This window comes from Gambusia affinis, linkage group LG07 (assembly GCF_019740435.1).
Source record: "Gambusia affinis linkage group LG07, SWU_Gaff_1.0, whole genome shotgun sequence".
In the NCBI taxonomy this organism is placed as follows: domain Eukaryota; kingdom Metazoa; phylum Chordata; class Actinopteri; order Cyprinodontiformes; family Poeciliidae; genus Gambusia; species Gambusia affinis.
The window spans coordinates 12,991,814-13,005,743 of NC_057874.1; the positions used below are offsets into that span (position 1 = coordinate 12,991,814).

At 38.9% G+C, this 13,930-nt stretch overlaps 1 protein-coding gene across 2 annotated transcripts in view; it reads right to left on the reverse strand.

Annotated features, from left to right (window-relative positions):
- The window catches only part of LOC122834483 (low-density lipoprotein receptor-related protein 1-like), a 109,790-nt gene that overhangs the window by 31,002 nt on the left and 64,858 nt on the right, over positions 1-13,930 (reverse strand). For both annotated transcript variants that reach the window (XM_044122967.1, XM_044122966.1), the window contains exons 21-31: positions 12,538-12,720; positions 12,257-12,454; positions 11,916-12,161; positions 7,773-7,970; positions 5,817-6,021; positions 5,579-5,743; positions 5,248-5,492; positions 3,727-3,858; positions 2,868-3,095; positions 2,262-2,436; positions 12-106 (exon numbers count right to left, since the gene is read on the reverse strand). In XM_044122967.1, the coding sequence (XP_043978902.1) occupies positions 12-106; positions 2,262-2,436; positions 2,868-3,095; positions 3,727-3,858; positions 5,248-5,492; positions 5,579-5,743; positions 5,817-6,021; positions 7,773-7,970; positions 11,916-12,161; positions 12,257-12,454; positions 12,538-12,720 (2,070 nt within the window). The remainder of the gene's footprint in view (positions 1-11; positions 107-2,261; positions 2,437-2,867; positions 3,096-3,726; positions 3,859-5,247; positions 5,493-5,578; positions 5,744-5,816; positions 6,022-7,772; positions 7,971-11,915; positions 12,162-12,256; positions 12,455-12,537; positions 12,721-13,930) is intronic.

Sequence of the window (13,930 nt, forward strand, 5' to 3'; positions counted from 1 at the left end):
GGTTCTCTCACCAATAGGCCCTTTTTGGTTGGTGAAGAGGACACTGCGGTTGCTGCCGTCTGTGTTGGCCATGCTGATGTTGTCGCCGTCTGTCCAGTACAGCTTCCTGGTGTAGACACACAGATAACCATCGATTTTAAAGGCTTTTTATCAGCAGAACATTTCAAAAATACTTGGTGTAACCTATAGAGCCTTGCAAATTTGTCAAGCTTTTTTGTATCTTATTGCAATTTTTTCTGGTAGACCAAGACAAAGTAGTGTGTGTGACACAAATGATACATGGTTCTGATACTCTTTAACAAATAAAAATCAAAGAACTGTAACTCAGGATGTGTTCCAGCCAGTTTTTCATGCCAAATACTGACAAGTTTGTCAAAATTTCTTGCAAAAGAAGTCAAACTAGAACATCTGTGAACAGCAATAAGACTTGCCTACGATTATCAATTTGACTCATGTCTGTCACATTGGGAGCCCTTCTTTGGTCTTATGACCTCATCCTCCTTTAAATCTCTCTAAAACTTTCTCTCTGACCCATTTGCTGTCTTGGTCTTTGTGATGCCGTTTGTCCACTATCGTTTTTTAACATACCTTTGAGGCTTTCATAGAACATCTGGATTGACACTGATTGCAATTGGTCACACTGGATTTTATTTAGGAATATCAGATTAAAGTAAGAACAACAATTTTCAGATTTTGTGTTGCTAGAAAGGAAAAAGACGGAAAATGAAGCATTCTTTACATTCCACTTCCCAATTATGTCTTCCAGGGGAGGGGACACTTTTGAAATCTACTGTATGTCACTCTAAAGCTAGAGGTCCAGATTTCGCAAACTCTTTGACCTCTGAGAACTTATAAACTAACAAAAAAGTTTAATTTTGTTATTTTTTAAAAACTTTTTTAACTTAGTTTATTGTTTAATGTCACGTCGTAACCAGATACAACTGTCAGCCCTTTGTGCCATTGCGTATACGAGTTACATTTAATATGTATCACTTCCTTTTAATTCTAACCACATCCAGCCACAACCTTTATTATATTCAACATATCTCGGGGAAAAAAAAGAAAAGAAAAAAAAGACTAGGGGATTCACGTTTCCTCTTTCAAGCTTTTCCCTTTTTTTAGTGCAAACACACAGATTATCCTGCCCCAACCTTTCTTGACCCCACCCACTCCAGTTGGGGTCAAGAGTGTTTGTGTGGCAGAGAAAGCAGGCAGCTCCAGCATATGGTTCTAACATCTGCTTCTCATTTTCAAACACACCAACAAAACTCTGATCGGAAACAGTCCTTGTCTTCACCGAGTCCTTCAAAGAGACAACGGAGTAAACAAACAACAGACACACTTTCTAGATGGAAATCAAACACACAAAGGCACACATATTCCTGCAGAACCACGGTATTTGAGGTACAGATGGTTTGTCTGTGCGCTGTTTGACCGAGGGGGAGGCTGGAGCCAAGTTCTGTTTGGAGATTGTGGGGGGAAGAGTTTCAGGAGGGGAAAAAATGAATGTTTTAAGTAACGCTGGAGGAGACAGGATATAGGATAAACAAAGAAAACTGAGATGGAAAAAGAGAGAAAAAGACAGAGACACTGGCTGTGAATCAGACACAGAGTCTGTCTGAGCTCAGAAAGTGTCAAAATAAAAGACAGAAGCAGCAGAGGATGAGAATTAAATGAGAGAACAAACTTTAAAGCCATTTTTATAGTAAGAAAATGCTTAAGGGTTAGCTGTCGTAATCTATTTATTAACAGCGACTACATAAGGGGAAAACTGAGAAGATGCACAGTAATGTGTTTTACATTATTAGTAAAACTAGTGGTAGTTTTTGAACAATATGGCTCTTCACTAAAGCTAAAGTATCCTGTTATTTCCTCTCTATATGACTTTTCTTTATGTCTTTTATTTATCTATTTGCTTTAGCAGGGCTATGAATTTACATGAAAAGTACAGTATATACAGTAATCTATAAGATTGCCTTTTGTAATGAATAGGGCTGGCATTCAAAATATCTGTTTTAATGGGTTCTTATAAAGTCAAAGTTAGCTGAATGGTGTTTGTCATAGGAGTGAATGTGTTTGTTTATATGTGGAGACCACATGTGCTGGGGGTTCAGTAAGGACCCATATATGGAAGAAAAGGTCACTGGGTAAAAGAAAGAAAATGTCTCACAGCAGTTTCCAAGAATGAGAGTGTTTCTACATCTGACAATTTTATGAGGAGCCTCTTTCTATTTCCGTGTGTGTGAGTGTGAGGTACTGACCCCAGCATTGGATGCATCACTAGACAGTGAGGTTTGTCCAAACCCTGGATGACAGCATTTTTAAAGGAGCCATCCAGTCTGGCGACATTAATCTGTTTCTTATTGGCATCATAGCTTGTCCAGAACAGGTTCCTGGACACCCAGTCCACCGCCAGGCCGTGTGTATTGGGTAGGTCTGATGAAACACAACAAACATAAATGGTAGATCAAGTCTTTGGTTTAGACAGAAACTCAACAAGCCTTTTAAAAATAATAGACAGTAGAGCAGACAAAGGTAAAACTATAGTGTGACTCCGTATCACTAGAGCTCTTTTAGTTTAAACAGTTTTTTCATTGATTTTTCAATTGAACAATGCCTGCACACCTTTATGCTGGTTGTCTGCTAGCTGTATTTTGACTATTAGCCCGCTATTCATCAGAAGTTTATTTTTTTTATCTGAATTTCAATGGTAAAATACTATAATGTTTTCAGTCTGTGCCTAATATAGTTTGTAGTTTCTCAAATTTTATTTTAAATTTAGACTAAAGTAATCTGCCCAAACAGACATTTCCTTCACAAGTCCAAGTAACGATCCTTTGAAAGATGTTCTGCCTCATCGTCCTTACCAGCAGAGACCACGGTCTCAACTCCGGTTCCGTTTATAAAAGCTCGCTTGATAGTTTGTGTCCGCACATCTGACCAGTAGATGCGCTGCTCTAGAGCGTCGTAGTCCACCACCGTCACGTTGTCGATGTCCGGCACAGTGAAGGAGATGATGTAGTTGTAGTATGGGTTATCTATATCCACTCCCCTGATCTCTATTTGTCGAGCGTAAAGCAGAAACTGGCGAGACTCTGTGAGGGGGAGACGAGATGATGACATGCGTCCAATGAAATTAGTCAAGCGGTAAGTGCAGCAGCAAGTCAAAAGGGTAATCTCTGAAAAGGAAGTAATGCTTAATCTGTGGAAGGATAGTTGCTGCAAGGATGAATGCTTCTTTGTTTTATTCCTGCTGCTTGAATAAACACTTAATTCAATTGTATTTTTGACTGACGTGATTATATCTAGCAGGGTAATAGCGCAGCAGCCGAGGTGAGAGTAAATTCAATTCATAACAAATAGGATAAACTCAGCAGTCACTGTTTGTTTAAATCTGCGCAGCTTCAGAGATAGAAATAAGAAATAGAAAGGGGGGGATTGAGATGGGAGACTAATGACTCCGTCAAACTGTATCAGTCAGGCAAGAGTATGTTGTGGATGTGGGGGACAGTAATAATGGCTCCTCGGATCCAATACCACACCACATAATTGAGAGCCTTGCCCTGAATATTAAACTCAAGCAAAAAAAATAAATAAACAGCCTGCCACTATCAAAAAGAAAACACTACGTTAAGCTTAGACGTTCCCTCTTCAGAGACTCACATTTCTACACACAAGCAGCAACAACAAGAAAAAAAAAAAAAAGAAAACCGCGTTTAGACTTACCAAAGCACGTCTGTTTGTCGGGGCCCAGCTTCATGAGGTGGGGACACGCACACGAGAATGTCTGATTGTAGTTGATCAAGCAGAGGTGGGAGCAGGGCTCTTTGCCATCTTTAGCTGCGCAGGGATTTGGAGCTGCACAGACGACAGTGTAGATTAGAAGAAGGACTGAGAAGGTGCACATGCAGACGGTCGGTAATTTTATCAGGTGCACAAACAGTAAATTAGTTGGTCAGAGTATTTCAGAGACTGATGGTCCCGACCCCAGGCCATTTTCTGCATTTCTTCCTCTCCTCTTTCTGCCATTCTTCTTGTGAAGCTACTAATAGAAAAGGACACTAACGCCACACAATCTTAAAAAAAAAAAAATCACAGTGACGATCCACAGTTCCTACAATTGTTAACTTTATAACTACACTTCTGAAAATAAATGTAAAATATTCTGACCATTTTATCCCAACAAAATGGCTGATGAATGTTTTCTTTCTTTTATTGCCTCCACGGTGCTTTATTAAATTCATCTAAATATGTCCGCTATCATTGATTTATTACAAATAAACATTGCAAAAGAGTGTGTAATATATTATGATTGTCCAAACTTATTCAGACTGCTTTTGTTATTTATTTTAAAGTTAACAGTACCTATGAACTGAAAACTAAAACCAGGAGATGACTGAAGCAAAATGTGGGGAAAGTTCAACCAGCACAAGATGTTGAGGTATGAAATGTACAACTTCCCGACTATTTTCTGTAACAGATATCTACCCGAGTAGCCTGGTTCCTCCAATAGGTGAAAATTTGCAAAGAAAACTATCCACATTCCTGAAAAACAGAGATTAAACCAGCTAAATTTCCCTCTCCCTCAGCTCATAATAAACCAAAATCAAAATTGGTCCAAACTGGGATGGGTAGGTTAAAGCCAGGTTTATAGTTGACATATAGAACAGGATGCGCAGCGGTGCATCGACCCAAACACTGCATGTTTGCCTCGCCGCTGTCGCAGTGCCTGGTTGTGCACCTCTGAATTTTTGCAACTCAGTGTGGATTGCACGTCCCACCATTGACACAAACTGGATGATTTGGAAGATGCTCTTACAGAGCAGCTCCCCTTGCACTGGGATTTATATAAACCCTCTTGGAGAACATGGCTCCAACGTACACGTTAACTATAAACGCCGTACCGCTGTCTTGGCTCACACGAGCTCAACCCCAACTTTCAAAAGTGCAACTATAACTCAGTCTTAAGAGTGCAAGAAATCAGAAATCAGTGCAGGCCAAGACAAGCCTGATTGGTGCATCTCTGCAGTCAAAACACAACTGAACACGAAACAATGGCAAGATAAAAACTGGAGGAACTGTGCAACCAAAAGAAAAGCACTTATAGTTGAATGTAATACTTTGTCAGGTACATTTACAGCAAATAATAATAATAATAATAATAATAATAATAATAATAATAATAATAATAATAATAATAATAATATTGACCTCTAGTTGGGAAATAATGATTGAATACACTGATACCTTGTGGCTGTCTGGATGGATGGTAGACCTGCAGGTCAAAGGGCTGTGTATTAGTTCTCTGGACCACAGTCACGTTGTTCCCAGTCCACTTGTTTGCCTTGGCCAGCGTGTTGGTCCTCCAGTCCGTCCAGTAAACCTCTCCACCGTACATGGTGACAGCAAAAGGATGCGAGAGGTACTCATGGCCTCTCAGGACCTCAATCAGTCCAGAACCATCATACTTAGCAGAATAAATGGCATCGGATCTGTGAAAGTAACAATTTTAGCTACATGTTTCTGTAAAGATCTATAAAATGTGAATGTTAAAAGGTATTTTTTTTTTTTGTTTGACCTGGCATCGATCCACAGGATGCGCCGCTCCAGATAATCCACAGTGAGTCCGTTAGGCCATCCTCCACTGCCCGTCTCCTTATGGATTGTCTTCCTGCCTTCTCCGCTCATGGATGCAGCCTCAATCCTCGGCAAACTAGCATCCCAGTCTGTCCAGAAGAGGATTCTGCAGAAATATATTTGAACATAGTGACTTGTTGTGACTGTGCTCTGTTTTATTTGCAGGAGGCAGCTGTTACCCATCACGGGGGTCAAGAGCAATAGCTCTAGGGTGCTCCACTTCCCCAGCCAGCAGAGTAGTCCTCATAGTGCCGTCCAACTTGGCCACCTCGATCTGATCAAGGTTGCTTTCCACCCAGTAAATGTTTCCCGCTATCCAGTCCACTGCCAGACCCTCGGGTGTAGCCAACCCATACTGGATCACTACATCAAAGCTGGTTAAAGCTGAAGGAGGAGAAAAAGAGACAAGGAAAACATTCAATCATCCTGATTTTTATCAGGTCCTTCATCTGCAGCCACTTATAAAGTTGTATTGGTGGAACTCTTCAAAGCTTTTTCATGTGATGCCCAATTAAATCTTGTTTCATCAGGCTATTTAGGAAAACAAATAATTGTCTGGGTGCTGAAGGTACTTGTTGAATTTGCACGCTATTTAATTTCACATGGTTAAAGGCTCTGCTGGCAAGAATCTGCTGATGACAGCTTTTTCAGGCTACTGTAGCCCACAGCACTGATCTGCAGGGGTTTAGTACTTAGAAATTTTGTAAAGATCTATAAAATCCATCCAGACAGCCACAAGGTATCAGTGGAGTAATAAGACTCCGAGTATCACAAATTGCCCCCTAATGAAGTGTTTAGATGCCATGTAGAGAAAACAAAACGACACAATAAAAACAAAAGACAAAGTGACAGTACAATTACAGAGCAGCTCCTAAACGCTAAATATGTGGTGTCAGGGCTAAAGAGAGATCACAGCCTCTGTCTAACCCTTTAATTTCTCACTGCCTCCCTAATGAGAGTGATGAGTAATTATTTGGGATGAGTCAGTATTGTGTTCTGAACAGTGTTGACATGCTCAAGACCCCAAACAACTTCAATACAGACCTCTGTAACTGACAGGCCTTTAAAGAGACCATTGGGATTTTCTGAAATGGGTTCATTCATTGGAGTCGTTTGAAGAAGATGTTTTATGCAGTGAACTGTACCCACAAGTTACAGTGGGTACACGAATTACTGTTGGAAGTAACCAAGAAACTGGAAGTAACTTGTAACCAAGTTTCTTGTAACTCCTGTTTTCATAGGAGATTGAAGCAACAGCAAGTCAGTTGGCAGCCAAACGCAGATGAGAGGAAAATAATACTAACCTAGCAGTTAACAACATCCAATTAAACAAAGAGATAGTCAGCTAACAGGTCCTTAAGCTAGCGACTAGTAAAGCAAATAGCTAGTGGAAAATAAGCACTAATCAGCTGATGGTTAGTCAAGCCCACAGTTAGTCAGATAACTATTAGCTTAACTATCTGTTGTAGCTTTTAATTTAACAGCTAATCATTGTAGTGGCTGGTCAAACTAACAACTAGCTAAGGAAGTGGTCAGTTTGCTATTCAAGCTAACAGCTAGCAGTCTAACGGTAGAGTCATTTCCAAAGTGGATAGGCCACCAAGCTAGAATCAAAGATTTGAGGTTTTGAAACAACGGTTCATCAACCTTATTATGACTTTTACATTAAACAATTAATTCCATAGTCTAAAATAATACTGCAATATCTGCAGAAAAAAACATGTTTGTCCAATGTTCGTTACAATAATGTAAAACACATTGCAAAGTGTAAAGAAAATTACTTACCAGTGAAACTGTATTTGTTTTAACTTCTACAGCAAATAGATAATGTATAGCTAATGTTTTGGTTTGGCCATCTTTGTCTGATCCAAGCATTTTTCTATAAAGTTTCAATCAATAAAACTGGCTAGCACATTTTCAACTCATCCATCTTTCTACATTAAAAACAGACTGAAAACAAAACATGAATAGAGGCATTGAAAGTACAAGTTTTAGAAAACATCTCATCAATTTATGTATATCATTTCAAGCCACTTAGACTGCAAGTGTCATAAGAAAAGAAATAGTAGCTTATTTGTAAAAAAATAAATACATATTAAGCAATATTTAGGCTTTATATATAAACAACCACTTACCTCCATTCTCAGACAACTTCCCACGATATATCTTATCCTCCACTACGTCAGTCCAGTACAGGGAACTCTGGTTAAGATGGAAATCCAGGGCGATGGTGTTTCTGAGGCCAGGCACTAAGACACTGAACTCCCCCTTGTTCAGATCAATGCGCCGGATTTCATGGCGGTTTGAGAAGATAATAAATGGTTTGAATGGATCTGTGAAAACACAGAAAGAAAAGATCTCAAGAAATCAATGATTACAACAGAGTTTATGCTCCCAAGATGATTGACACTCTTTTTGGTAATGGCTCTCATGTTCTTATTCTAAGAACTAACCAAAACAAAAAATGTCCTCTAGGCCTCGGATTTTGGCCCAATCCCTTTTTTTGCAGAACTGTTAAATAATTCAGTCACACTGGACGGTTTTTAAGCATGACTCTCCTGTTCAAGATGTTGTCAAATAATCTCAACATAATGCAAGTCTGCAATCTGACTGGGATACTCCAAATCCTTCAATTTTGTTTTGAGCCATACACTGGATTTACTGGTGTACTTCAGACCATTGTCCTGATGCACAGTAAAACAGTGTTTGAGCTTTTCTACAATTGTATTTTAGAACAAGATTTTAGTCTAGAGAGTAACATTTATGGTTTCATTAACTGCAGTGCCTCTTTGAGGTTCCAAAGAGGCAAAGCAGCCTCATACCATTTAGTCAGTTTACAGAATATTTTCCCAGAGGAATATCTTTGTTTATTTTTAGGTAAGCAGTGGTTTTTGGTCAAGTCTCTTTTTTATTGTTGAATTGTGAACTGACTTTAATTGATCTAAGTCAGACGTTGGACATTGATGACAGAACTAGACATAAAATCTGCCTCATTTTATTCAGACAGTCTCAGTGTAGTGATTATGATGTGGGTTGAGGAAATGCTTCACATTTAAATTATAGGGGATCTATCCCTTTTACTACTCCAGTTGGGAAAGATTTCTGGAGCTTATTTCCATCACAACATCAGTTGTGGGATTGTGACTCCCTCCCTTGGAGATTAGGGGTAAAATAAGAAAAAAGCCTGACTTCAACTCCCCTTGTCTTATTGTTGCTTTCTCAAAAGACATGGAGACGACAAAAGAGGATTCTTAATCCCTTATTGAAGTTTTGTGTGGTGTATGTTTCTGACCTGTTCTTAAATTTCTTTGGTTTGCGTATGCTGTGTTGCTTCATTAAGATATTTTAGCTTACTTCATGTTGCCAAACATGTTCTAGCCAAGTGATTTCTTCATACTTCAGGTCAGGTAGTCTTCAGTGACAAGTGAAACTGAACTTAAATTATGACTTAACAAGCGAGGGGGATTATTCTGTACTTACTGAGATCATCTTTGCCTAAAATTAAAAATTTTTCAGGAACTGAAACCGTGTGCGACAAAAAAGCCCAAAGTGAAGTAATCCATGAAGGAGACGTTTGTGCTCATAAAGTCTTGCCCATCTGAGAGGCAGTCTGTTTTGGCCAGGCCACTATTGTAAAAGGGATTTTTAAATCTTAAGGTTTTTACTTAAATAAATTTACTCCAAGCAAAGAAGAAGAGCTCTGTTGTGCAGTGTGTTGGAGGTGGCAGCCGTGTAACGCTGCTCTGGGTGACTCTCCCTATAAAGAGGGGCTATGCTGAAAGCTGCTTTAATCCTGTGTAATGAAAATGGTGAGTAAATTAGACAGCAGTTATCTGGAGCAAACAGGCAGCTAGACAGGCTGCAGGATGAACGACAGCATGCAGCTGGCTCGCCTCTAAAACCGGCAGGTGAGAAGCAGCAGGACAGAGTTTCCTTCTAGGGTGGTTGCTGCAGGGAGATAAATACAGTATGTTCTTTTTGTGTGGCTGATAAAACCCGAAGCTGTTCTAGAGGACTCTGTTCCTCACAACCTGACCTTCCGATGACTTCGACAAATCCGCTGCAGCTTTTGATTCTTTACGACCATTTGCAGAAGATAATTTTCATTAAAATATTTTTTTTTAATCCTAGAATGTTTACGGTCTCTCAGGGAACCTTCTGATCCATCATAAATTTGTGCTGAGAGCAGATAACCTCTATGTCTCTTTCGTTTTATTACTCCGTGTTTCACGCCAATAGAGTACAACATTTTGGGCCAAATGGATCTCCAACAACTACACATGTTCTTGCTACAGTTGTGTGTCCTGTAACTTCATCAGATTTTATTAATAACCTCACTCTGAAACACCAAGTCTTTAAATATGACACATTCAATATTATTACCACTCATGCACTTAAGACTTCATACAAGTCCCTTTAAGTATTAGTACAACACTTATAGTTCTTCTAATATTTGTAAGGCTGAAGCATGAAGAGGGTTTCTTTGTTTTCCGACTTAGCGTACAAAATTTTTTTGTGTGTTTCAAAAAGCTTATAATATTCATATGCACTTTAAAAAAATGCTTCCAGAGCTGTTGAAAGAGAAACAAGTCCACAGCAACACAGATCCTCCACCATACTGAGCAGTTAAATGATTAACATTTAAATGTTGATCATTTAAATGATAATCTTTTAAATGAGATTAAATGTTAATCTCTTGTTTCGCATCAAAGACAACAATATTACGTAATCTAAAAAAAATCAATCAGACAGCTGCAGCTGATCCAGAATGCTGCTGCTCATGTTTTCATTCTCTGTAGCTCAGAGAATAGACTTTAAAGTATTTTTGTTAGTTTACAAATCACTGAACGCGTTAGCACCAAAACACATGAACTCTTGTTGTTGTATCAACCCTTCAGAGCACTCAGATCTTCTGTTTTCAGTCTGGATCTCCAGAACCAGAACCAAGCAGTACTCAGTTTCAATGCTCCACTAATCTGGAACAAACTTCCAGTAAACTGCAAAAATGCCTAAACGCTGAATTCCTTTAAATCAAGGCTAAAAACCTACCTGTGTAAAGCTGACTTTAATACTTAATAACTGAAACGTTGATCAACATATCTGATGTGCATTTGCTTGACAGTTTTAATGGTGGCATCTGACAAAACTGAATGTTTATTGCTTGTTTAATTAGTTAAGGTATTATGTTTTTACGATGTAAACCACTTTGAACTGCCTGGTTGCTGAAATGTGCTATAAATAATCTTCACTTGACTAGACCTATTTCACCAAATCCCACAGTTAAATTTAGAGTTTTACTAGCTTTTAATTTACAGTTGACGTTACACAGATGATAGGACAGAAAAGCCTGAATACCCAACCAACAAGTGGCATATAAATGGCTTGTAATGGTTACCAGGGAGACCTTTTATATACAGCATGTCTGGAAACCTTAAGGTAACCAAATGTACCTCGGTGTTTTCAGAGCTAAATTAAAAAGCAGAGGTGATTGTGCATTTATAGTAGCTCCTCCTATTCTCTGGAACAACCTACCTCTCCTAATAATAAGTGTTCTGAGTATCGATTACATCAAGAAATTTGAGAAGAGTCATTGCTTGCTATTTAAATCGATAACATCAATTTGCTTTCAACTTTTCTTAAGCTTCTAGTGAACTTTTTAGACTTAATACTTTCTTGTTTACCATCTATATTGCTTGCTGTAAATGTTTCTGCAGCTTTTGTTGCTATAAAATGCTGTAAACTGTAGATAAATTTGTCATTGGCATGGACCTCTCCCCACTATGCAACTCCTACCTGCAGTTCTGAAACAGTTAACTTTGGAGATTTTATTCACTTTCTATTCCATCATCTTCATGTGCAACAGCAACATACAGTAAAAATAGTGTTGTTGCTCAGCCGTGTTTGAAAAGCTTTACGCCTCGATGAAACAGATAAGCACTCATTACCTTTTAGAGGTTCCAACGCGTTCATTGACTTAAAAATTGAATAGTAAATTTAAAAAGCTGCTTTTGTTAGGGAAACACTTGCCTTGCCAATAGCAATACACTTTTTTTTCTCTAAAGACATAGATACGCTCAAATTAAAGGTTGATTTCTTTATGATGTTTTCAATGTGAGATTATGGAACTGCAGTAAAAGTTGAATTTATTTTAGGGCTTTCACATACATTTACCAGAAAGTCCAATAAAGGCAAACTGGTTGAATGTTATGTGTTTTCCTGATATAAATCATTTATACCCAACCCTCTGTCATGCTGTTCTGTTTGATTGGCTCTTTCACCTTTGCTCTTGCAGTTTTCCATATCAGGCTCCAGTTCCCAGCCGTCGTAACAGGAGCATTTCACGCTGAACTTGTCCTGTTCGCAGCGCTGACTGCACTTCAAGTGCTTGGCGCAGAAGCTCTGGATCTGACACGTCTTGTTGTCAGAGCCCAGCTCCATGCCCAGCGGACAGGAGCAGATCACGCCCTCGCCGGGAGCCACCGTGCAGTTATGGCTGCAGTCGCCGTTGTTCATAGAGCACAGATCTGCACAGCGAAGGAGTGAGGCCATTAGGGTCCGAAAACTAAGAGGAGCAGTACTTGATGTTCTGCTCTCAGCCCGAACGCTGTTCTTTTCTCACCGCAGAGTTTCTCATCAGAGCCATCTGGGCAGTCGTCGTGGCCATCACAGATTTTCTCTGCGGGCAGACAGATGGTGGAGTTGCTGGCACACACGTGGTGGGAGAGCTTACACACCAGCGCTTCGCAGTTTTCCTCATCTGAGTTGTCCTCGCAGTCGCTGTCGCCGTCACAAACCCAGGCTTTGCTGATGCAGCGAGCTGCAGATACAAGGTCGGGTTGAAACTAAAAACTAAAACTTTACATAAACCTACTTGACATCTTTGTTCCGAGTCTGCCCCACCAGAGTCTCTGCAACCAAACTTGACAGCTGGATCACACATGGGTGTGACGCCCTCGCAGTTCTTCTCATCGCTCATGTCCATGCAGTCGGTGTCTCCGTCACAGCGCCAACGCAGCGGGATGCACAGGCCGTCCATCCGACACTGAAACTCATCGGTGTGACAACCACCGGGTGGACGTGTGGCTGTGGGGGAACAAAAAGTTTGTTTTCAGTGATGAGTACAAAACAAAGTCCAAATTCATGAGGCAGAAAAGCAGCAAGAAGACTGACTAAAACAGAACATCTTTAAGTCCGTCTGTTCCTTCTCCTGCTGCTTTGGAAAGAAGCTAAATGATGACCATACAGTTCAATTATGAGCTTCTATATTCATGAGTTAGTCAAGCAAAATAAATTACAGAAAGTGTTTTTGTTGTATAGCCATGACAAAATGGAAGATGAAAGCTGAGCAAAAAGAGGTGAAAAAAAGCCTCAACGCTTTTTTTTTTTTTTTTTTTTTTTAAAAAAAAGAAAAGTCAATATGACAAATTTGGAGATGACAAAATGAAATGTAAAAATTTTTTTTAAATGTCATGAAAATCCAAAATGACATGGAATACTGTTGAAATGTTAACAAAAACTTATAGAAAAAAAAAAACAATATCAAGAAAAAAAAGCAAAATGTTTAAAATAATGTCAATTGCAGGGAAGAAAAACTCACATTAACAAAAAAAATAATAAAAATCTACTGGCAAGAAAAAAAAAGTAAAGACAAGACTAATACCACTGAACAAAACTTTGAGTCTAATTGGATTAGACTGGTGACTAGGTTGTCTGATACTGAAAAATCCAATTTTGTCCTGTTCATTGAACAGAGCATACCTTACCACATCAGTAACAGAGCAACTCTTTGGTGCAAAGTTAAGCTATGTGAAGAAGACGTGAAGTTAGCAATTTTCATTATCAGATGTTTAAAATTAAATCAAAGGCAACACAAATATGAACAATTAAAGAGCATTTTTTTTACAAAACAATTTCTTCTGACATGGAAACGTGTGCAGTTCCTTCAGGTGAAAAGAGAACTCGAGAGTAAAACTTCAGCTGATAACAGGAAGGTTGAGAGTTTTACAGCAAAGTTGCTTTATTTTATTCCATTACGCTTTTAATTTCTGTCTTTCATGAAACATGATAAATGTAAAAGTGCCAACTTTTTGGACATCTCAGGGGGATTTAGAGTCTAAATTTTCAAACAAATACACAGAGAAAAATGTAGTAATGATATCCCTGATAACTGTGACAACTGCTAATATAAGATGACAAAAGGAAGAGTTTAGTCCTTTATCCCTTAGTCATTTTTCAAATAATAAACCCTCATTCTATAGCAATTGCTTTAACACAAAGCTGATGTTTCTTAGGT